At 43.6% G+C, this 24,712-nt stretch overlaps 2 protein-coding genes across 2 annotated transcripts in view; one reads left to right on the top strand and one right to left on the bottom strand.

Annotated features, from left to right (window-relative positions):
- Fyco1 (FYVE and coiled-coil domain autophagy adaptor 1) overlaps positions 1-24,712 on the top strand; it is a 67,019-nt gene that overhangs the window by 28,141 nt on the left and 14,166 nt on the right. Inside the window, exons 12-15 of the mRNA XM_032911300.1 lie at positions 1,459-1,608; positions 2,246-2,457; positions 4,688-4,832; positions 23,547-23,642. Of these exons, the coding sequence (XP_032767191.1) occupies positions 1,459-1,608; positions 2,246-2,457; positions 4,688-4,832; positions 23,547-23,642 (603 nt within the window). The remainder of the gene's footprint in view (positions 1-1,458; positions 1,609-2,245; positions 2,458-4,687; positions 4,833-23,546; positions 23,643-24,712) is intronic.
- Cxcr6 (C-X-C motif chemokine receptor 6) lies at positions 11,879-17,096 on the bottom strand. The gene is made up of 2 exons (XM_032911299.1): positions 16,937-17,096; positions 11,879-13,683 (listed from the first exon to the last, which is right to left on the bottom strand). Exon 2 carries the CDS (start codon positions 13,681-13,683, stop codon positions 12,619-12,621), a length of 1,065 nt encoding a protein of 354 aa, XP_032767190.1. The 5' UTR covers positions 16,937-17,096; the 3' UTR covers positions 11,879-12,618.

Raw genomic sequence — 24,712 nt, 5'->3', positions numbered from 1 at the left:
TCCCTCCATCTGTCCTTCCCACTCACCTTCCCTCTCTCTATCCCTCCCTCCCTCCTTCCTTTTTTCCTTTCTTTTTCTGTGACAAATACTTGGCAAAAGCAACTTAATGGAAGAAAGATTTGATTTCGCTCAGTGTTCAGATAGTTTTAGGTAGTCCTGACAGGTAAGACATAAAAATGGGATTGGTTCAGTTTATGGCAGTAGAAACTTAAAGTGGTAGTAATTCTCCATGTCTTAGCAGATGAAGAAACAGAGACTCCCAGTGACCCACCTTCACCAGCCATGCCTTCCATCCCAAAAGTTCCGTAGCCTCCTCAAATAGCACCACTAGTTTTGGAGGGCCAAGAGATCAAACACATGAGGAGTTATTTCAAACTCAAAGTTTTATCTGTGAACACTCCATAGCAAACTTTCCAAGACAAAAAAAAATCTTTTGCTTTGTTTTGCTGTGTTTATTATGAGACAGGGTCTTACTATATACTTCTGACTGACCTGAGACCCTATGTAGATGAGGCTGGCCTCAAACTCACAGAGATCTACCTGCCTCTGCCTTGCAAGTGCTGGAATTAAGTATGCTATCACACCCAGCTTTCAAGACAATAGCTCTTATACAACTGCCCCTTGAAAACTGAATGTGTAAAGAGACACTTGATAAAACCTGAAGCAGAAAGGATCTGACTCACTTCCATTTATGGTGGAGCAGTCATGGATGTGCTGTGCCTACATCTACTTACTCATTAGAATTCCAGGTGTCTTCTTGAGGAATGTGGTAGAGAAACCAAATAGTTCTCACATTCTAGGATATGAGTATCTGACTTCCCAGAAACACAGAGGCCAGGTGCTGTGGACCAGCTGGAAGAACAGGCTGGTCCAGAGGAGGAGTCTGCCTGTCTTCTATGTCCTTGAAAAAGCTAGCTATCTCTGTGTTCCTAACCCTTACCCTTAGCCTCTTCTAAGGGACCTGGGTTCAATTTTCAGCACCCATATCCAGTTCTCAACTATTTTTAACTACAATCCTAGGGGATCTGATGCCCTCTTCACACTTCACAGGCATACATAAACACTTCCACACATATATAACACACAGACGTACGTGCAGGTAAATTGCTTATTGCCTGCACACTCAAAGTCTGTTATCAACTTGGTAGCATGTTTTAGCATTAAATACCCAAGTGATGTATCAGTGCTAATCGTTCACTGTGGTTGACTAGCTTTCTGTATATCTCATATGTCTCTTACATGCTCTCACCTACATGGGATCAAAGAATCAATGTATTGGGGGTGCCTTTAGAGGCCACATCAGAGAGCCTGTGTTTTGGAAGCCTCAAGTTGGGAAGAGAGTGTTTACAAGGAAAGTTATTTAGCTTCCATGGCTTAGAACATTTAATATCAGCTTTCTGAAGTGAAACAGGTTATTTTTTGCTTCTTGTGGATTCTTAAAATATGGGATTATTACAGGGACAAAGATGCTCTCTGGCAAAAGTCCGATGCACTGGAATTCCAGCAGAAGCTCAGTGCTGAAGAGAAATGTCTTGGGGACATGGAGGCCAACCACTGCCATGACTGCAAGCGGGAGTTCAGCTGGATAGTGCGGCGGCACCACTGCAGGTTAGCAGGAGGCAGCTCACCAGACTGGAATCAGGACAGATGGCTCTGGGTGAGGGATCAGATACGTGTGGGCACCATAACTGTCTATCTAGGAAAAGCACTTTGCTTGTTTACCAAGAGAAGCAGGAGAAGAGTACGTATTAGGTGGGATCCTGGGAGGACACTCAGCCCCTCCCCCCCGAAAGGAAATGTGGGTGGAGTTAGGAGAACTCACAGGTATGTGGCAGACTTGGAGGCTACCAGCTCTTTAGCTATTCTTGAGCCAATACAGATGGTGCCAGAGAACACAGATCCTTCAGGGTCTAGGAAGGATAGGTAAAGAGAAAGGACAGATTTTTTAGAGTCTTAACCCTCCCCATAATAAATGTGGAATACACACCTGTAGCCTGATGTCAGTCATACCTTTTCTCCCTGCCTTCAGGACCTAAGGAAGTAGACTATTCTCTACTATGCTCACCACGATAGTTATGTTGGAATCTTGTGAAATGGCTTTCAGCACATTTTACACTGGAGGCAGAACTAGGTCTAAAGAGTAGTGGGCTGACAGGAACCCAACAGAGACCTATTCTGGTGCTTAGCAGATCTCAAGCAATCCATTGTGCACCATTCCCACCACCCGTGTTTGTTTCATTCCCAGGTTATGTGGCCGAATATTCTGTTACTACTGCTGTAACAACTATGTTGTGACTAAGCCCAGTGGCAAGAAGGAACGGTGCTGCCGAGCCTGCTTCCAGAAGTTTGGTGAAGGCTCTGGATCCCCTGACAGCAGTGGTTCGGGCACTAGCCAGGGAGAGCCCAGCCCCATGGTGTCACCAGCTGAAGCAGCTCCCCAGTCCATAGGAAGCCAAGGTCAGGCCCCTGCCTCCTGATTTTACAGATGTCACTTACTATGGCCAATTAGCTCAAGCATGCATTATTCAGTGTTTCCCAAACTTAGGTGTCTAAGAGATGCTAAATATATACCACCAACAACCTAAAACTTTCTTAGATTACTAGGGTTGATAAGGGAGTAACTTTTTCCTGCCATGATTAAGTGTGATTTAATACGAAGAGTGTGTGTGTGTGTGTGTGTGTGTGTGTGTGTGTACATATATATTACCAGTGGAATACACCCCGTACATTGAGGAGTCTCCTTTCCTCCAGGGACTCTTTCATGATATTCATTATCTGTTCTGTGGTAACCTAAGACCTGCAATTGTGCATTTAGTAGTCAATACTTTTACCCTTTCTCTTAATGGCCAAGAAGAATACATTGTTTGTGACCTCCAACTCAGCCAAGAAACAGACTCAGAGTTTGAGTCCTGCTACTCCTGCATTCAGATCACCTTAAAAGGTGACCCAGGCTGTCTGCTGGGCCCTGGACCTTAAGGAGGCAGAGCTGAAATGGCAGAGATGGGGCTTTTCTCTGTTCAGACATCGCTGCCAGCTGCATATGGTCCTTGTGACTCTCCTTTGATAGCCTGGATGCAAGCTAAGAAGCCTTCAGAATCCTTTTTCTCTCTTGTTTAAGCAGATCAATAGGCCTTACCACTCTGGGATGGAAATTGTGTTTTTCCACACATAGCATTGGAGTGTCAGATCTTTTCTCAGTCTTTTAAACACTGAACTTTGCAAGTCCTCTACATATTATGGATATGAGTTTATCAGATCTGTTTTGTAAATGTTTTCTCCTAATTTACAACTTGTCTTTTAATTTTCTTTTTTTAAGAGAAGTTGAAGTTTGATAAAGTAAAATTTATATCATGTTTTATGTATCAGGGTTTTTTTGTTTTTTTGTTTTTTTTTTTAATGTATCCAACTTTGCTTAACCCTGTGTTCAAAATTTTTTTTTTCATCTAAAAGTTTTGGGTTTAGAGTTTTTGGGTTGGTTGGGTGATTGGGTGGGTAGTTTGTTTGTGATAGGGGCTCACTTCGTAGCTCAGCTGTCCTGAAATTTTGTGTAGACTGGACTAGACTCACACTCAGAAATCTGCCTGCCTCTGCAATCTGATTGTTAAGATTAAAGGTGTGTGCCACCACACCTGGATTCTTCTAGTTTGTGTGTGTGTGTGTGTGTGTGTGTGTGTGTGTGTGTGTGTGTGTGTAACAGGTTGAGTTCATTTGAGATATGGTGATAATATATACATTGAGTGTTGGGTAGTTTTGGATTTTTAGCTTTTTGGCCAAAGGTTCCAACACCATTACTTAAAGTCTATTTTTTTCACTTCAGAATTGCCTTTCTAAGGGGCTGGAGGTGTGGCTTAATAGTAGAGTGATTGCTTAGCACACACAAAGCACTAGATTGAATCTCCAGCCCCCCCCCCACACACACACACACACACACGGGGCAGGGGGGTGTTCCAGGTAATAAGATATGCTGCTTATCTAGGAGGAAGAGAAGAGGATAGAGAGAATGGGTATTTCAGGAAAATTGCTTTTAAAACCATTCCTCCTACTCTTCCTTCTTCCTTCCTCCTTCCTTCCTCCTCCACTGTAGCTACTGCCACCGCTGTGACCTCAGACTTAACCCTTACATTTCTGTGATACATGTTTATAGGTAGGTGAATGGCATGGTGGCCTGCCTATTGAGTGGTCAGGGTCAAACACAAGACCTAATGCCTCCTGCAGTTCCTTGGATAGAGAGAGGTTCTGTTCCACCCAATAGTTGCCTGGAAGGGGGAGGGGATGGAAGTCAGGTAATCTGCTTTAAATTATTTCTACCTGGGTCTTACTGAGCAAAGTCTTGTTGGATTAGGATATTTTCTTTATTTGTTTCTTTCCTGATATAGTTTTGATAGATTTTTTTTCCTTCTAAATAGGGTCCTAGAGGATGTAGAAGTAGTTAAAACTTCTACCCTGAGTTTAAGAGAGGTCTTGAGGCTATATATTCAAATTCTTCTGTAGTCCCTCTGTTTTCCTGTAATGTCCTAGTAGTCTTTCTTTCATACCTACATAGAATAGCAGTCAGTTAAGAGACCATTTACAATTTATTCGATCAGCTTGTTCTCCATAGCCGCACCCCTCACTTCCTATGTTATCCTGGTCCAATGCATAATGAGTACATATGTCTTTTTCTCTCCTGCTTTGCCTCCCCATGCAGGAATAAACCCAGCCTGCAAACCACCAGATGATGCTGTGTTTGACATCATCACCGATGAGGAACTGTGCCAGATCCAAGAATCTGGCTCCTCCTTGCCTGAAACACCCACCGAACCTGATTCGATGGACCCAAATATGGCTGAACAGTGAGTAGATGTCACCTCCATTTCTGAAGTAGTCATTAAGTGCCTATCCCTTGTGCTGTCTTGTCAAAGAAGCAGGAAAACAAGATATTAGAACCAGGGTTGTCTATCTCTGCTCAGGGAAGGTGCCTCAGAGCAGTGTTCACAGTGGGATGGCTCTTGAAAAGTGACAGTGCGCAGGAAACAGTCAGGAGGTGCTGTATCAGAACGTTCCTGGGAAGCGCGTGTGGTGCCTTGATTCAGCGTCTTAACTTAGGCCAGCCTTTGGATTGGGCAGCTGTGTTAGTCAGCTCAGCTGCACAGCAAGAGACCACAGGTCGAATGACTTAAGCTATGGACGTGTAACTTACGGCCATTCTGAAGACTGGATGTCAAAGATCACAGACCAGGCAGAGATGGCTTCTTCTCCCTTGGTTTGCAGATGGCTACCTTCTGGCAGCATCTTTATGTGACCATCATGGGTGTGTTCTTCTGTGTCCCTTAATCTCCATTTCATGCCAAGGCACGGGTACATTTTTAATTTAATCACCTTAAAGGCTGTTGCAATTAAAATCAACCCTATTAAAATGAAAATCATAGGTGTGATTTAATTTAAACAAATCTAATAACTTAATTTAAATAAATTAAAACCAAAGCGTCTCATTGCCACACCTAAGATAGCTCCTATTCACGTTGCTTCTGTGACTTTGGACCAATTCTCTCCTTTCTGAAACACTTCTTCAGTGTTCGTGCTGACCCCCGTGACCCAAGGATCTTCTCTTCCTTGAGCAGTAGACTGTGATGTACTGATTCTCTGTGAATCCATGAGCCAGAATAAACCTTTCCTCCCTTAAATTACTCCTTCCAAGTATTTTGCGATGAAAACAGTAGCTGTCATGGAAAATCGGAGTTGTTGTGATTAAGTCTGACTGTGGTTTAAGGCCTTTGAGAAAGAACATGGAAAGCCGGCTGTAAGCAGAGCTTAATGAGCTGTTTTCATGGTTATTCTCAAGGCCAGAACGCCACTAGAAATGTGTACAGTATAGACTGTGCCGTAAAGTTTTGGTTGAAAACAGGGACTCTATCAGGAAAAACTTAGCCATGTGCTACTTGTGTCCTGAAACCTTGAGTGATGGAACTTAAAAGTAATAGGCGAGGGACTGGAGAGGCGGCTCAGCAGTTGAAAGGACTGACTGCTCTTGCAAAGGACCCAGGTTTCCAGCACTCACCAGACACTAGATAACCATCTGTAACTCTAGTTCCAGAGTATGATATCCTCTGGCTACCATGGCAACCTGCACACACATGATACATATGACCTCATGTAGTCTACACACACATACATTAAGAAAACAAATTAGTTTTATTTATATTCTGCCCTGCACTCTTTGCTTCCTGATCCATGCCATATGAACAAGCATTGACCTCTCACTTCACACTCCTGCCAAGCATGACATTCATCTGTAGCATGGTTACTACTCTCTAATTTTAGCCCAGTTTACAAGCATTGAGGGGAGGGTGGGAGCAGAGCAGTATGACATAAAAGTATTTAGCTTGGCAAGGAAAGAAATACAATTATATTTAAAGATGTGGACAAAGAAAGTGGGGATGAAGTAACTAAAACCGTTAGAGGCTAATGTCATTAAAAGGAGAGAGCTGCTTTGCACTGGGACAGTAGGAAGGAAAGGGGCCTAAGGGGCCCCTCACTGAAGGCTTCAGCGTATAAAGATGGAACTGTATTTGACTATTCTGTTAAAGGTGAATGTCTGGAAAGATTCAGGAGTGATCTTCTCTAAAATTATCATCTAGGAAGTGTTTTTTCCAGGTATAGCTACACAGACACTCTGCTACTTCATCTGTGGTCCAAGAAGACCCAGGTACATATCAAGCTGGCAGCAGAACTTGACATTATCCACATGGTGCTGGCTTTGTGAGCGTTGTAGAATGCAGGAGTGGCAGGTAATGGCGGTGTGCACTAAGGTTCTAGAGAAAACCCTGGACAGCCAGGCAGTAGATAACAAGGTCAGAGTCTCTGGCAGTGTATGAGTGGACTGTACATGAAAATGGGAGGGTAAAGCCTAAATTGCAGTGGAGACCCCAGTATACTGGAGATACCAGGAATGTAGAACATCTACCAAGGAAAGCAACATGCACCTAGTAGAACCAATCCAATAGAGAGCCTGTATGTGCGATAGGCAAGAATTTCACCTACCCCTGGTTCCAGCATGAGTTCTCTGCTTCCAAGGCCAATGCTGTGTAAATAAGTCTAGATGACTGTTAAGATGCCATGTCCCTGCTGAGGGACTGATACTCTCTGAGCCAAAATAAATCCGTAAGTTGCTTCCATCAGATATTTTATAACAGCAATGAGAGAAGTAGCAAATACAGTCTCAAAAGCCCAACTCTTCTTGTGGTGAAAGACTTCTGGGAGGTTCATGATGACTCACAGGGAGATCTCTGACCTGCCCAGAATCCAAAATAGGACCAGGAGTCACCTGTCACCTTTATCATGTCGATTTTTGCCACATGGGAGAAGCTGCACTTAATCTTCACGAGGGTATTAGCCTAGATTTTAGGCTTGCGTATTACAACACTTGTGTGTCCTCCGACTGTAGCACTGAATTCACTCATGGACAAAGCTTTTCATTACCAAACACAAGATAGCTCCTGTTTACTGTTGCTTCCGTGACTTTGGACCAATTCTTTTCTTTCTGAAACACTTCTTTGACATATACTTGGTCAGTAGTCATCAGCATTCACCCTGACCCCCGTAACCCAGTGGTCCCAGGATTTATTCTCTTCCTCTTAGCAGTTAACTACATTCTGCTGTTGGTCCCTGGCAAGATGCATGAGTAGATGTGTGAGTAGACTTAGAGCTAGGAGTGCCAAGAGGATGCCATTGGTTTTAAAGTGTCTTCTCACAGACACCTGTAACTGTATGAGGTGACTTCTCTAGCTTCCTCCCCCATCTTTCACCTTCCTCTTTCCTAGTAGGAACAGAAACAGAAAGCTCCCAGACTGCTGACCAGTATGTATAGTTTTTGGTCTTGGGAAATCAGGAACTTTTCTGGAGAAAGAAAACTGCCAGTACTCTGGCCTGGCCAACACAGATCTGGGATTGACTGATAGGAACCTGTAGTCCTTGAATCTCACCTTTGCGAGCAAAGAACCACCTTCCTACACTCTAGATTGTATGTTAGCATGTATGGGAGCTTTTCCTTAGCCTTCCTTTTCTTCCCCTGTTTAAACTTCAGTCAAAGACATCAAGAGTCTAAGAAAGTATGAGAAGGAGAGTCCTAGGCTTGCACCACCATTCCTCACAGGAAACTTAGAGGTAAAGGTAAACAATCTTGGCTGGAGAGATGGCTCAGTGGTTAAGAGCACTGACTGCTCTTCCAGAGGTCCAGGGTTCAAATCCCAGCAACCACATGGTGGCTCACAACCATCTGTAATGAGATCTGATGCCCTCTTCTGGTGTGTCTGAAGACAGCTACAGTGTACTTATATATAAATAAATAAATCTTTTGAAAAAACAAAAAGGTAAACAATCTGAGGAACAATGTAATGTTAAAGGAATTAAGCTTTGGCTCTTCCTGGAAATGATAGAACAAGAAAAAGTCTCCAAATCCACCCTCCCAGAGAAACCTAACAGGATCTCCTGTTGACAGCTACCCTTCTTTCGCCATTCTGGTTTATCTTGAATGGTGACACTTAGTAGGAGTACAGCCCTCACCTGCAGCAGATAGATGTCTATACCCTCTCCTTCAGTTTCCTAGACGCCACTACCCAGATTCCCAGTTCTCAGAGCTGAGGTGATAGGTAGTTGGTTCCCTTGGTCTCTGCCCAGCTCACCCCCAGCCAAAGCCTCCCAGACATGGCCTGCTCTCAGGGTGCCAGATATATATAGGCCAGTCAGAGTGAATAGCATAAACTCCAGACCCAAACAAGCCTTCAGGCCCTATGGCCGTGGTAAATGCAGCCTCTGAATACAGATCCTATAAGTTGTGCAAGGGATGCTAAAATACCTTACTCTCCCTTAAGGCAATCAGAGCCAGCACCTGAACCAGAAACCTCCTGCGGACAGATGTGATTTTCCTGATGTTGATGCTGAATTTTGATGTCAGCCTGTGCTGTGCATATCTACTGTGTACACATGCTTCTCAATATTTTCAACTTATAGCCTCATCATCCTTTAAAAAAAAAACCTTCCTCAGGCACCCAAATTACACTAAATGACCTGAAACCTTCCCTCAGAGCCTGCTTGCCAATCACTTCAGAACCAGGGCTTTGCGGCTAGAGTGCTTAACAGAACTGTGGTCACCAGCCAAGAGATCTGATGCCTGCTATCTTAGAAGCAAAACAAGAACAGGATATGGTGATCATGGTTAAAGTTCAAAAGCCACTCCGTGCCTGTGTTAACCCAAAACCTGTGACTACAGAAGAGTACAGAGCTGTCAGGCCCTTTGTGTGGTATAACACCTATCTGAAAGCTCTGTGGCCAGTGTTTAGGAGCAGAGCAGCTGCCAACAAGGTCCACCCCTCACTCAGTTCTCCTCTGAAAGTGGAAATGACAGTCCCAAGCTGCCTGTGAAGCAGCACTAGTGACTGTGGGCCTGAAACACTGGGCGCCTGTGCAAGAGGCTACTTTGAAAGCCCCGTGGAAGGTGGGATGACTCACAGCTGCTGTATTCTGTGCTCCCTTTTCTGCCTTGTGGCACTCTCTCCTCATCCAAGACACCAAGAATTTCTGGGTAATGAGATGGGTCCCTAGAAGCGAGTCACCATGCATTCGCCTCTCTGAAAAGAGGCATGTCTGACCTTCATGTGTCTGACTGGAGCCAGAACCCATAAGCACTTTACCATCCTCAGTAATGAGGAGCCCAGTGGGAGGGGAATAGTCTTTGTTCTCAGGCTCTGAAACACATCTAGGACGTCTGACTTCAAGCAGGGTCCATGTTTATCTGGCTCCAACCCCCACTCCACATAGCAGCCCAGCCTTTGATATAATCCCCTGCTGTGAGCAAGGAGAGCCAAAGGTGGGGGGAAGAAATGGTGAGGGCTTGAGACCTCTAATACCTCTGAGGAAATAGAGCCTGCAGGCCAGACACACACCCTCTAACCAACATGCTGGGTTTTGGGGGTTTGGTTTGGTTTGGTATGTACGGATATTTATTGCTAATGATGGTGTAAATACAGGAGGAGATGGTAATCTGCCTCAGGTATTGTAAGGCACCCAGAGAATGGGGTAAATAGTGACTGAGGAGGCAGAGAGAAGGAAGGTTCTGTTGCTGTGTTTTCTTGGCAACAGACAAGCAAACTTTTCTAAACGCAAAAGGCCAGCATGACATTCCTGTGGGGACCCTGAAGGAGGGCATGATCCAGCAAGTTTTCCCATCTCATCTTCACTTCTTCACTGGATGGACAGCCGGTCAGACATAACCCAGAGAGCATTGCCACTTAGCAGTGTGAATTGATGAGCAAAACGCTTTATTGGATTGCCTATGGTGGCACTATCTCTGAGTGCTGAGTATCCAGCCATACCTCTAGAATACCTGTGTAGATTGCTACAGGGCCCTATCACCTGACTCATCTTCCTTCTCATTGAGAGCCTACATATCCTGAGCTGGGATATTAGAGAAGTCAGATATAAAGGAAGGGCTCTCAGCCCCTCTCCGTCAGCAATGTTACAAATAGAGATGAATGCACTGAAGGTTAAGCTTATCAACCCTGCATAAGGCAGCCTAGTTGTTTTGAGTAAGCACTTGGTGTTGCATGTCACTTGTACATAGCAAGGAAGCTTACCACAGCTCTTACATGTGTGTTTGATAAAATGGTGCATGGGACCATGGACCATGACTGTACTCCAAGGTGTCATGATTTTTTTTGAGCCAGAATTCATGTGGCATCCTTGCATGTCTAGAAAAAAGACTCACAACAACCTGTGTCACTATACCCACCATTAGAGATAGCATAAGGAACCTCTACTATATCTTCTAAGAAATAACTTCTGCCAGTTTGAAGATCTTTCACCCACAAATTAGATTGTGTTGTTTTTTTTATTTGGTTTGTTTTAAGACAGATCCTGTGTAGCCTAAGTTGTCCTCAAACTTTCTCAAGCTGAGAATAACCTTAAACTTTTGATCCTCCTTCCTTCACCTCCCAAATACTGGGATAATAGGTGTGTTATACCTAGTGCTGGGGTTCAAACCCTGGGCAAGTATCCACCAACTGAGCGACCACCTCAGCCAGTGCTAGGTGTTTGGTATGTATTATCTCAAGTTCTCCTCAAATCAACTGAGAGATCTGTGCTTTCTCACTAAAAAGAAATGGCGAAAGGTTAAGAGATTTGTTCAGGTTAAGTGTGCTAGCATATGTCTTTAACTCCACACTTGATCAGAGGCAAGTGGATCTCTGTGAGTTCAAGACCAAGCTGGTCTACAAAGCAAGTTCCATACTGGTCATGGCTGTATAGTAAGGAAGGAAGGAGAGAGAAAGGGAAGGAGTTAGAGCCATGGGTGCAAGCTTGCTGAGAGGTTGAGGTTGATTTGTTTCATTGAGGTTGTACCTAGTGAAGAGCAGGGAGGCAGCACTAGGCTGCTCTCTCTAGGCCCTGAGCCCAGGGTTATCCAGCCTCCTGTTCATTTTCTCAGCCTTTCTAGGTACATGTTCTTATTTAGGTGAATGATTTGGAGGTACAAATACCCAACAAGTACCTGTAGTCCTATTCATCTGGTTATCAGGATCTAGTCAGCATCAATCTAGTCTGGCATGTAAAATCACCTCATCCTGGAGCAGTCTACAGAGGTTGAACAAATGCACCCCACATCTTGGGCAGAAGCAGGAAACCACTATGAAAGCAAGATTGTTACTATTGGTATAATCCATTTCCTTCATTGGTATAATCCATTTCCTTCATAGATCACTGCCCCCCAAGTTTAGTTTTAACTTATTTCCTTTATTCTGGGCCTAGAAGTTAACTGGGTTGTTTTTGTGCAATTTGTGAAGGTTTATTTTGTTTTGTGTCTCAGGCATACCAAATTAAAGTAGAATGTACCTAGAGATGAAAGCAGTTTGAAAACTTTTAAAAGGCTTTATTTCTTAGCCATGAAACTTAAAATACTTGATATACTTGCATGTACATATTATGTCTCACAGGCATGGGAAAATTCCTTTTTTTTTTCTTTTCAGATGAGCAAAGCCACCAGAGTCCTCTTATATTTGTTATGGTCTTAAGCTCTGTTTTATACATTTTGCTAGCATTACATGGACCACTGAAATTCAGCTAATTTATTCTGGCCTATTTTCAGCCACTTATTGCTGCTCTTCCCAAGACAATTCCAATAAAACATAAGCATCCACCCATACAAAAGTCAGACAGACCCGTGGATGAGTCAGAGCTGAGTCTCATTGGAGCAGTATTTGTGTGGGGGGCTTCTCAACTCTCAACTGCTTGCCCATTAAGACTCTTCTGAACTCTGGAGCCCTGCACATCATCACCTGCTGTCAACGTCTTTGTTGATGCAGCTCTGCTTCAACGTTTAGCCTCAAACTTGGTAAAAGAGAACGTGAGTCTTAGGGATGAAAGAGAGAAAGTGCTTCAAAATCTCGAGACATTCTCCTTTGAGCATTAGGCTTAGATTTAAGAACACGTTATATTTATATCTGAGAAGCTTTGTATACCAGCCAGTGTTCAGTGACTTCTACATAATACTCCACATGCTATAAGCAGAACTTTTCTTGTTGCGTCCAAAGGATATAGCCATGCTCCTAAGAATTCTGACACTAGCTTCTCCAAGTGTGGCAAGTCATACTACAATTGGAACATACTGGTGGTCTCTGCATTGTGGGAGGCAGAACAAGTCTTGGAATTGTCCTCAGAAGACTTCCACTGACTTGAGACTCCCAGACGAGAGAGGCAGCTGATGTCCTTCATAAGTTTCCAGAGGTTCTTCCGGAACTTTAAGCCAACAAAGGCATAGAGTACAGGGTTAAGGCAGGCCCGAAGGTATGCTATCGCCTCTGTCACTAAGATGACATACTGAAAGCTGGTTATGGTACTGTATTCCCAGCTTATCCACTGGATTAACATGGCAATGTTGAAGGGTGTCTGGGTCAGCAGGAACGTAGCCACTACAAGGAAGATGATCTTTAGAGATTTGTGCTTCTGGAAGTTTCGAGCATGAAGCAAGGTCTTGATAATGCCTGAGTAGCACAGAATCATAGTGAGCAATGGCAGGAAGAACCCCAGAGTCATCTGTAGAACAAGAACCACAATCGATATCGCCTCGTTGTGGAACTGACAAATAAGCCTGTCAATATGTCCGACTCTGCTGTAGATGATCTGTGGCAAAGAAACCAGCAGGGAGACTACCCAGATGAGCAAGCAAGTGACTTGGCCCCAGATCTTCCACTTAGCCTGCCTGTTGAAGGCCTTGGTAGCCTGGACCACTACAACAAAACGATCCACCGTGATGCAGGTGAGAGTGAGCATGGACCCGTAGAAGTTCATTGCATACATGCTTCGAAGAGTTTTGCACATGGCTGTGCCAAAGACCCACTCATAGGTGCCTGCGTAGGCCCAAAAGGGCAGAGTACAGACAAACACCAGGTCAGCCAGGGGCAAGTTCAGCAGGAACACATCTGTCAGACTCCTCAGCCTCTGGTAGAAAATGTATATAATCAGAACCAGGGAGTTCCCTAGCAGTCCAAGGACAAACACTCCCAGATACATGGAGGGCAGAAAAACCTCCTTGAACTTTAGGAAGCGTTTGTGTTCCTGGCTGTTACCACTGGAATTGTTGAAGAGCCAGGGATCTTCCCCGTAGACGTCATTGTCCAGATCTTTCTCTTGATGCCCATCATCCATGGCAAACATCTGTGAGTCAAAACCTAAAAGTTATATTTGGGTCTGTCCAAGTGACCTTCTTTCTTCCCACTGTCCCTATTAACTCCACTTAGGAAGCAAATTATCTCTAACTGTGTTTGGTATTATGCTCAGTAAGAGCAGTTGGCTGAAGATGGCCATTTCTCAGTGGAAACTGCTCAGCCAGTGTGAGGGATTCTTCAATAACCCTAAAAAACAGGTTCCTCCCATGTTTGTCCCATAAAATGCTCAATTTTTTTTTTCTGTTTTGTTTTGTTTTTAAAGACACCATGTAGTCAAGTAGACACAGTAGCCCTTTGGCTTTCTTTGTGTTTGTTTTATTTTTGTTTGGTATTTTATGTTTTTATGTATATGGATGTTTTACCTGCATGGATGTCTATGAATTGTGTGAGCAGTGCTCACCAAGGCCAGAAAAAGGCATTGGACTGACTGGGACTGGAGTTACATATGGTTGTGAGCTACTGTGCAATGTTGGGAATCTCTGGAGAACTTGTCTGGTGCACTTAACTGCTGAGCCATCTCTCCAGGCCCACAACAACTGTTTGGAAACACAGGACTGCTGTCTATCATGAAGGCCTGTCTCCATCTACCTGGGGACTCATAGCAGGTGCCCACCACTCTCTGTCCTATGCTAGTCAGTTTTATGTCAACTTGGCATAAGCTAGAGTCATTTAAGAAGGGCTCCCACTTGACAGAATGTCTCCATATGATTGGCCTGTAGGCAGGTCTGTAGTGGTTTTCTTAGTGAGCAAGTGATGTGCAATGGCTCAGCCCATTTTGGGTGGGGATACCTCTGGGCTATAATAAAACAGGATACTCAAGCTAGAAAGGAACAAGCCAAGTAAGCGACACTATTCCATGGTCTCTGCTTCAGTTCCTACTCTCAGCTCCTGCCCCTAATAATCTGTGATCAGGACATGTGAAATGTTGCTTTTGGTCATGATGTTTTATCACATTAGAAACCCGAACAAAAATAGCCCCGTGCCTCTTCTAGGAGGCGTCCTTACTGTTATCCTTGGGAGCTTGGACGAATATAAAGACAGTGTCTGACTGGGGAGTACTTCCTATTCACCCTTCCTCAGCTATATAAAGAGCACTTGACTTAGAAACGGGAAAACCAGGTGCCCAGAACTTTGACAGAGCTGACTTTGTTGCCAGGGAGTTAAGGTACTGTCCTGACTCCCCAAACTAAACTTTTCCATTTATCATCTCTAACAGTTTCTGACATCTATGCTGGAGCCTCAGATCCTGGAGATCCCTTTACTTTTGGGAATCTCTAGGAAGGTATATGTCCCCATGAAGAGGCATGGCTTTAACTTCCTTGATTAGCCATTCAGGACCTAAAGGTCTCTTTGAAATGGAAAGCCAGTTAGACTAGTACATGAGTAGGGTAGCTGCTGAATAGCTTTGCAGCAAAGGACACATAACTGTCTTTCTTGCCCAGGACTTGATCCTCCATGGTTGTCGTGTTCCTGACCCTGCTCTCCCCTATGACTGCCAAGGACCACAAGTAGGACATAGGGTAATGTAACCTGTGGCCTGATTGTAGAGGCAACTGTGACAGTATTTGGCCCGAGAGTACCAGGCCAACCTTGCCAGTGTCCTAGATTCATTTCCTGCCTGGGTGGGTTCTAGAAGATGCCTTAAAGAAATGTTTGGGCAGAACTTCTGTAAGATTTACCAAGACAGAATATTCCATGGTCAGATGAGGACATGTAAAAGTTGAAGACATCCTCCCCTTTTAATCCATGTGGTCAGGAAACAGTGTCCATCCTGATGCTTCTGCAACCTCTACTTTCCCTACCAACCTCACCATCAAGGAAGGACCTTGCCTTTAAAACTAGACTACTCAGTGAAGAGTCCCTACACCTAGACCTCAGGCTAGATCTCTGGTCTTGATAAGCTGGTAGTAGGCATCCCGCCCCATAGCTTTCTGAGGTGCTAAAATGGTGTCACATATTTGTGTGTATCTTACTGACTCACATGGGGACAATTTATTTTTCACCATTTAAAATATGAAATGAGCAACTTTGCTCTCCTAAGAGTTACCTCCGGTTCTCTGTTGTTACCTCACTTGTATTTGCTTTCTTGTTGTCCTATTCTTTTCTGAATCCAACCTTAGCATGACTCTTCAGAAAATGTACAAATCAGTATTATGTTGGTAGGTAGGGACTATACTGTACAAATAAAATATTGAAAAATCACTAGACTTGGAGAGGTAGCTCTCAGTAGAATACTTGCTTTACAACCATTAGCACCTTATTCAAAAAGTTAACATTTCTTTATAATCAAAATGTTGATGTAGGGAAATGAAAAAGTAATGAAACTTTTGATATGATATAAAAAATAAGCCTGACAGTAAATTATAATTGTGTATAAAACATAAAATGTAACCCAGATATTTCAGAAGTACTTCTAATTATTTTGGAAGTTTCAGTATACTTAAATTGCTGAAAACATAATAAATATGAGAAAAAAACACACACACACAAGAAAAAACAAACAAAAAACCCACCATGGGCTATTACTGTTACAACAAATAGAAGACACTTCTGATCTTCCGGCTTCCACCTCCAAAGTGCTGGGATTGCTGCCGTACCTGGCACTTAACCTTTTGTGGTCACAAACCTTTGAGACTCTCATTAAAGCTTCTCTGAGAAATAATGTACATGCACCTATAATTCTAAGGCTTCCTGAACCACATATTCTATAGGCTCTTGTTTAGAGACCCTTTGATAACATTTATAATTTTGACTCTAGTCTTAAAGGACCAAACTCTGTCAGCACTGGCCTTTGGCAAAATTACAAATTACTTATTTTACCTGCTTTCTTTGTTTGTCTGTCTGTCTGTCTGTTTATTTGTTTATAGTCTACAATGCCTGCAGTTGTGCATTATTTATTCTGAAAAAAAGTAAATAGTGATTGTGGATTATAGCTTGTTTTTTAAGATACAAAAGAACTAAAAATAGAAAAGTTATTGATTGAAAATAGACCAGTGACTAGACTGCTCTATATTCCTCGGTGGGTCTGGTTATGCCATTACTACCTTTCCCATCCTTTTATAACCACTTGCTATATTCCAGAACCACTAAAGTAGTCTTCATATTTCTCTAACCCTTACAGCAGCCATGGCAGTGAGGGCTGAGAATCATGAGTAGCTGAGTTCAGTAGCTTGCACCATGTACACGGGCCATGCTGCAAGCAGGAATCTGAGAGATCCAACGAAAGAAAGCAAATGACTCACCAGAAGAGAAGCCCCAGTAGCTTTGTTCCAGAGTGAAGTGTGCTTGCTAAAGATCTGCCTCTGGTTCTCTGTGATGTGGTCTGTGTTTCCGTCAACTACTTAAGAGCCTTCAGCTAGAGACCTGCCCCTCTCTCTATCCCATAGGCAGAATCCACATGACGAGCTTGACAAACCTGCCCACTTAATTTGAGAGTCAAAGATGAAGCATGATTCTGATGCTTCATGCTCCCTTTTTCTTGACTTGGCACATATTCTACTGTTAAAACCTAATAGGATTTCCATTTGTTAACTAAAAGGGAGCAGTAAGTAGATTTGACTTTTGTCAGTCCACTTAAGATGGTGGACTTTGTGTGTTAAAATCACTAAGTTTACTGATCACACATATCTTTGGAACATTTTGGGTGTAGGCCAACACAAAGTCCATGCTATGGATTAGGCTCTGTGAATGTAGATCCAGTATTTACTACAGATATCTCAAAGTATTCCTGAGGGCCAGGTATTATCTCCATTTACAGATGAAAACATAGGAACCAGAACCAAAATAACTGGTGAATTCAGAGCTACAAGCTCAGGTTTCTGATCATTTGACCCTCTTGCTTCTAGGTGATTGGTTGTGCTCGAGGGCCTGCTGTAGCCCTACACGTTGGCCCCACAGGCCTCTGGCAGGCAGCACTCACCTACCATGCTTGTCTTGGCTAGAACTGCCTGAGGTTACCCTCCTGGACCTTCCCCCATCTAGTACACACTATGATCTTGATGCAGTCTGGTTATTAGTTTCCGTGAGCTAGCATTGCTGACTTCTGTGGAAAATTACCCTGGAAGTCAAGAACTGGGAGTAGGACTAGAATCTAGAAACTAGTATTTGATTTTTCTGTAAGACAGGTATTATATGGAGGCTTCCATGTACAACTGTTGGGTTTTATTCACCTCCTCATGGATGCAGTAAACAATGAACACAAGAAAAGATGCATAGGCTGCATCAAATACTGAGAGGAAGATAGTTGAAACACTTCTGTTATGGTTTGCCCTAGAGTTATCTGTATTTTGATGCTAATTTCACTGTCCCAAGGACTGCTGCCTACTCAGGACTCAGGTGACTTCACCAGAACCTTCTCCCCAGTGAATTTGTAAAATACAGGTGAGGGGCAGGTACAGGATAGAAGGGGACCGGTCATTGGATGAGATGGATGGATGGGCGAGAGAGAAGTTTGAAGGAAGAGAAGGAGACTAGAATGGAAAGGAAGAGACAGGAGGGAGAGAGAGAAGCCATGGCAGGTGACATTAAGATTCCGCTCTGTGTTGAAGGGGCTCGAGACCCCATATGTACAACAATGCCAAGCAACCAGAGCTTCCAGAGACTAAGCCACTACCTAAAGACTATACATGGACTGACCCTGGACTCTGACCTCATAGGTAGCAATGAATATCCTAGTAAGATCACCAGTGGAAGGGGAAGCCCTGGGTCCTGTAAGAGCCTGAACCCCTAGTGAACTAGACTGTGGGGGAGAGGGCAGCAAGGGGGGGAGGGTTGGGAGGGGAACACCCATAAGGAAGGGGAGGGGGGAGGGGGATGTTTGCCCAGAAACCGGGAAAGGGAATAACACTCGAAATGTATATAAGAAATACTCAAGTTAATAAAAAATAAAAAAAAAAAAAAATAAAAAGATTCCACTGCTGTAATTTACAGGTTGTTTATTAATGTTCTTAAGGGATGGGTGGTACTGAGCTTTGTATGTTTAGGTGGACAATTATATCTTACCAATTGCGTCAAAGGTTATTGTGTTGTGTGTTCTTTCATGTGTAGATTTAAGCGTAATGGAGTTTGTGTAATGGAATTTGTGCTTCTGGCAAGATACCCAGCAGAAATCTGGGGGCACTGCGATGCCAGACCTAGTGGGGATAAAAGACAACCTTACTTTTTTTATTTTTTACATTTTTACAACAACACCTCTTCTTCAAAAAGAACTCTTTGAGTGCTAGAAAGATGGCTCAGCAGTTAAGAGTACTTCCTGTTCTTGCAAAAGACAGATTTGATTACCAGCACCTAGATGGCAGCATACAACCATGCATAACTTCAGTTCATGTCTGTGAGCAAAACATTCATACACATAAAATCTAAAGTCTAAAATATCTTAAAGACACCTTTTAGGACAAGACAGCCCTTTAGACAAAACCACCTACCCTGGGGAATGTAAGTTCAGAGGGATCCGTTTACTGCATGTATAGGATAGTACTAGAATGGCCTGAGCTCTGTTTACTGCATGTATAGGATGGTACTAGAATGGCCTGAGCTTTGTCAAGCATTGCTGTGCCCATCTCAAAATCATTTGTGTTCCTCAAGGAGAACAGAGCCCCATCTCAATGTTCTGTGATTGTTTGTGCATGAATATCTAAGGTACATGTGTGGCTCTCTGTGAAGAGATTTGAAAGTGTATGGTACTTTTGTTTTAGCTATGGTACAATGAAATGTTCTATGTAAAAAAAAAAAGATTTGCAAGTAAATTCGAGGAACTAGTCCATTTGAGACTACTTTACATAAACAAATAGCCTTTTACTATTCATATCTGTAGTGTTCATTGCTCCAAGGTCCTTAAGTTTCTTTGACTCAAAGATCTAAACTTCTCAAGAGTTGCCTGTGTCTTGCATTTCCTCAGAAATACTTGAATATCTAAAATAGAATTGAGAACAGATTGACTGTGGTAGGCACTATTGCTTCAATCTTATCTTGGAAGTCTTGTTTTGTTTTTGTTTTTTTACATTTTCTACTGCTTTGGGGAGGAGAGGTTAGCACAGAGCATTGATCAGTGGCAGAATTGTGGAGGACAAATTCAAGTGGCTGAATATCCCTGAGGGAATAGTCAGCCATTTGCAAGTGAGCCAGAAATGGCTTGCTAATTGGTACCTGCAGGTTTGTGTTTTCTGATCAGACCATAAAAGCCAAGGTCTTAGAAGGGCTGCTTTTTGCTTGGCTGTTACACAGAAAGGATGTCAGTTACCACAGTGAATGTGTTCTATACCATTCTGTGTAACACCAGTCTACGTGGTGACTAAAGCCTTGAAGTATAGCTAGTGCAAACTAGGAGCTGAATTCTTAGTTTATTTGATCCTGATTAATGTAAGTTTACATGGGAACTTGTGGCTAGAGATCACTTTTGGGCAGTGCAATCTGAACTAAAGATTCTCCCAGGCTTCTTCTGGAACCTGGGAGTCAGTAGAACAAGTGACAAAATGGAGAGAAACCTCTGAGGAAGACCATAAGCAAGACATCACAGGCTGCTGGCATTTCTCAGCTAGAGCTTCTGTTCTAGTAGAATTCTAGAAAATTGTTGTCTACTAATAAAATGAAAAACAAGTAACAATATTTGGAACTGTGACAGAGGAATGCCAGAGGCCTAACTGAAGTACAGGTGACTCCTGACAGAGAGGTGTAAGCTTCAGATGACCTTAGGGTTAGGGCCCTTAGCCTCTGCCTTGTTTCTGTAACTCCTTATTCTTTTTTTTTTCCCTTAAGACTTTTATCTGTGCAGTATTTTGCCTGCATATTTATATGTGCATCATATGTATGCAGTCCTGTGGGGGACAGAAGAAAGTGAAACTGGAGTTATAGACAGTTGTAAATCACCATGTGGGCACTGGGATCCAAACCTGCATCCTCTGGGAGAGCAGCAAGTGCTCTTGCTGAGCCATCTCTCCAGCTTCAGAGATTTATTTTTTGTTTAGTTACTATCTATGATTTATTTTTTGTTTAGTTACTATCTGTGTATGAATGTGCATGTGACTGCTCATGCCTGAATAGCCCAAAAGAGGGCAGGGTATTAGATCTCTTGGAACTGGAGTTGCAAGCAGTTGGGAGCCTAATATGGGTGCTGGAAACTGAAGTTGGGTCCTCTGGGTGAATAGCAAGTACACCTAACCTCTGAGCCGTTCTTTATTCTTAAGTAAATTGGAGTATTGATTACATGGGCATTTGGGATAGAAAAGACCTTACACTGAGCCTAATAATGCAGACATTTGTTAACCATAGACTATATGTGCAATGGGATTCCTGGGAACACTGGGATCATTACTTTAGAGCAGTGGTTCTCAGCCTGTGGGTCCCAACCCCTTTGGCGATCACATCAGATATTTACATTAAAATTCCTAACAGTAGCAAAATTACAGTTATGAAGTAACAGTGAAGTAATTCTATGGTTGGGGGTCAGCACAATGTGAAGAACTGTATTAAAGGGTTGTAGCATTAAGAAGGTTGAGAACCACTGCCCTATAGAGAAGAGCACAGCAAAAGACTGGTGGGCATTTCACCCTAAGAAGCCAGAGAAGGTAATGATAGGCTCTTTTAGGGTTTAAATCTCAGCTCTCGTCCAGACAGAACACACCAAACCAACATGGTTCCACGAGGAGAGGTTTAATGAGAGAAGAGTAGAAGAAGAGAGAAGTAAAGGCTGGCCATGAGCATGTGGACAGAAGGGGGCAGGGAGGATGGGGAGAGAAGGGTCAGGGACAAAGAGGGCAGGAGAACAGAGAAGAGAAGACTAAGAACAAGAGAGAGCGAGGAGGGGCCAAGCAGCCCCAGGCTGTTGCCAGGTAGCTGTGGGGGTGGAGCTTAGACAATACCAAAAGGCCCTACTTCTGCAGCAAGGAAAGGAAAAAGGTCACTTGAGAACACTGATTTTTCTGGGCTGAGAAAAACCATGTCAATAGGAAAGAAAGAACATAGCTGTAGAAGGAGATAGGGTGTCCTTTAGTGGTCCTGCTTGTGTTTCCTGCCATTCTCAAACTTGTTTTATCCCATAATGCATTTATATGACTACCTAGGAAAGGCCAAAGTTCCCAAAAAATGCTGCAAACCAGCATGTGAAGATGGAGTGCATGTGCCTGGTATACAGGCAGGCAAGAGCCTTTGGTGAGAGGAAGGTTTGAGATACACTGACCGTACCCCTGGAGCGTTTTGAAAGAATCCTCTACAACCCTTGAGAAGGGTTATAACATCCGGAGAAGTCATACTGGGCAGGAGACCTTCTAACTAAGACCTTCACGTGGGAGCAGACCATTTTCTTTTGGGCTTATGCCTTTCTGGGCATCGTTATCAACTGAAGTTGTTGGATTATAAGACTCCTGAGAGCTACTAGCCAGACTGGGAGAAGAGTCCTAGGTGGGAACATACTGAGCTGCAGTCAGGGTATCTGACTATGGCACCAGCCCTGCCTTGGAGAAACAGCTGTGGCTCATGTCCCCATCCAGGAACTTTTATCTGCCAATGTATTTTGAAGTTCAGTAATTTTGCAGATGTTCACAATGTTCCATGGTCAGATAAATACAAGAATAATCCAAGAATATACAAGATAGGGCATTAATAGCCAAAGAAACTTTTATCCAAATCTAGCTTGATGAATCAGTGAGGACGTGGTTTTACTTACAGGAATATAGGTAACATAGGGTGCTGCCTCACAAGAAGCACACACTAGAATAGGTGAGAACCAGTAAAAACTGTATCTCTGGAGTTAGGACCAATGTTGGGCTAGAAGTCTCGTATCGTACCCTGACAGAACACACCAAGCCAACATGGTTCCACGTGGAGAGGTTTAATGAGAGAAGAAAGTTCTCTGTACAACTTTCAGATTGTTCCATGAATAGTCTCCTCTCCCCAGCAATCGTTTGCTGCTTTTAAAACTGGGGTGGAGGGATCAGGGGATAGGACTTTGAGTCTTGTTCCTTCCTCCCTCCCTCCTCCTCCCCTCCCTCCTCCCTCCCTCCCTTCCTTTCTTTCTCCTTTCTCCCTTTCTCCTTTCTCCTTTCTTCCTTTTTCTTTCTTTGAGACAGGGTCTATGTATGTAGCTTGCTCTGAATGTCCTGGAATATTCTTAAGTCAACCAGGCTGGTCTGGGACTTATAGAGATCCACCTTCCTCAGCTTCCCAAGTGCTAAAGGCATGTACCACCACATCAGGCAAACTGAGTCCTGTAATGCACTTCTGTCTTTAGCTTACTGAGTCTTAAGAGTGCCTTCCTCTATTCAAAAGGGAATGTTTGAATGAAGAGACAGCTAGACAACTGCCTAAAATAACTAACTTTCTAAGAGGGAGATGTATGCAACACTTGCTCCTTGGGTGTTGGTGGTCCACAAAATACACTTTGGAAACTGGGACAGCCCCAGTGCCAAGGCAGCTCCTTCTGTACTCCTGATAGTGCATTAGGAAGGAAAGAGGAGGTAGTATTCATTCTGCCCTCTTTCATATATGGCTCTGTCCCATCTCTGCCTAGACTTATTCTTTTACTGACTGAGCTATAGTCATGGTATCTGATTCTGGAACCAACTCTGCAAGAACTCCAGTTATTTACCCCAAGGCCAATACTAAAAGGAAGGAGGCAGTAGCACTGTTGTCACCCCTGCCTTCCCACCTAGAGGATTTACTGGTGTTGGGGGGAGAGTGACCCATTGGTGTCTATGTGCACTTACACTCCTTCCAGGACAATCTCCTACAGCCCTGCTGCCTTCACTCTGCTGTCCCCACTGAAGTCCTTGCTTCACTGTAGACCTCCGGTCCAGACCTCAGGCTATAGGACTTTATGTGCTGATAACTAAGAGCCTGTTCTCCTTTGTGCTGTTTCAGGGACACCACATCAAACTCATTAACCCCTGAAGACACTGAAGACGTGCCCCTGGGGCAGGATGCTGAAATCTGCTTGCTGAAGTCAGGAGAGCTGATGTAAGTGGCATACTGCTGAGGGGCCCTCCTGTGCTCTGGGGAGAAGGAGTCCCAGGGAATGGAGTCTAGAGAAGGGACACTTGTCTGATCAGAGCCAGAGCTGGCCCGACCCAGTGGAATGATGCAGATCTTTGAGGACAATGGCATTATTCAGCCTAGGTGTATGTGACTCAAAGACTCAGATGCCAGACAGTCAGTTATAACCAAAGGACAGACATCAGCTCAAGTGAGTAGTGATTAAAGACACAGATACATATGGGAATAAATAAAACAAAAGCAGGTTTTATTAAGAAAAGTTAAGAAAAAGTGAGGAAATTTAAAGAGTAAGACAGGAAAAAACATTGAGCTGTTTTCTGGAGGCAGAACTTGTGGCAGGGTGAGGCAAAGACTGAGGTGACTTCTGTTGATCTGGGCTAATTCTCTGAGCACATCACAAGCCAAGCAAATTGAAGATTCGCACATCTTGCATACCTTCTTCACCCAGCTGGGGAGATAATTGTGTGTTCTTCACTTGCTGCTTATCACAGTTTGAGGCTTCCTGCTTATCTCTGACTAGTTTTTCCAGCTGTTGGTCTTGGCTGTCTGCCGGCCACTAGCTCTCTAGCTATTGATTTTATAGGTGTGCTGGTCTCAGGATTTGATGGAGTCAATTAGTAGTTCATTAAACTCCTCCCTTTGTTTGTATTTGTTTGTGGCTTATTTCATTTTGTTGTTTTGATTTAGGCAGTACTTGGAATTGAACTCAGGCTCATAAGATGAGTGTTCTAACACCGAGCTACATCCCAACCCTGCTGGCTTGTAGTTTTACCATGGACTCTTACACTTGTTTGTGGGGAGCTAACACCAACTGCTGTCACACCTACTAAGATGTGGCTGTGGTTTTTCTGTATTGCCTCATATCCAGCTCTTGGTCTACAGAGCCGGATGAGATTTCTTCCTGTACCGTGGGGTGGTCTCCTTTCTTACTACATGGAAGACTCACGTTAGGAGCTGCTCTGATCCACAGTTTAGTCTGTTGCAGTTATTGGAAGCAAGAATGTGTGCAAGGGCAGCAGGGCCTTGTTAGGGCC

Source organism: Rattus rattus, chromosome 8, assembly GCF_011064425.1.
Source record: "Rattus rattus isolate New Zealand chromosome 8, Rrattus_CSIRO_v1, whole genome shotgun sequence".
Lineage (NCBI taxonomy): Eukaryota > Metazoa > Chordata > Mammalia > Rodentia > Muridae > Rattus > Rattus rattus.
This window is presented reverse-complemented; position numbering and strand designations above follow the sequence as displayed.

Coding starts and splice junctions, on each gene's coding strand:
- Cxcr6 (XM_032911299.1), bottom strand. CDS start 13,683: ATGTTTGCCATGGATGATGGGCATCAAGAGAAAGATCTGGACAATGAC.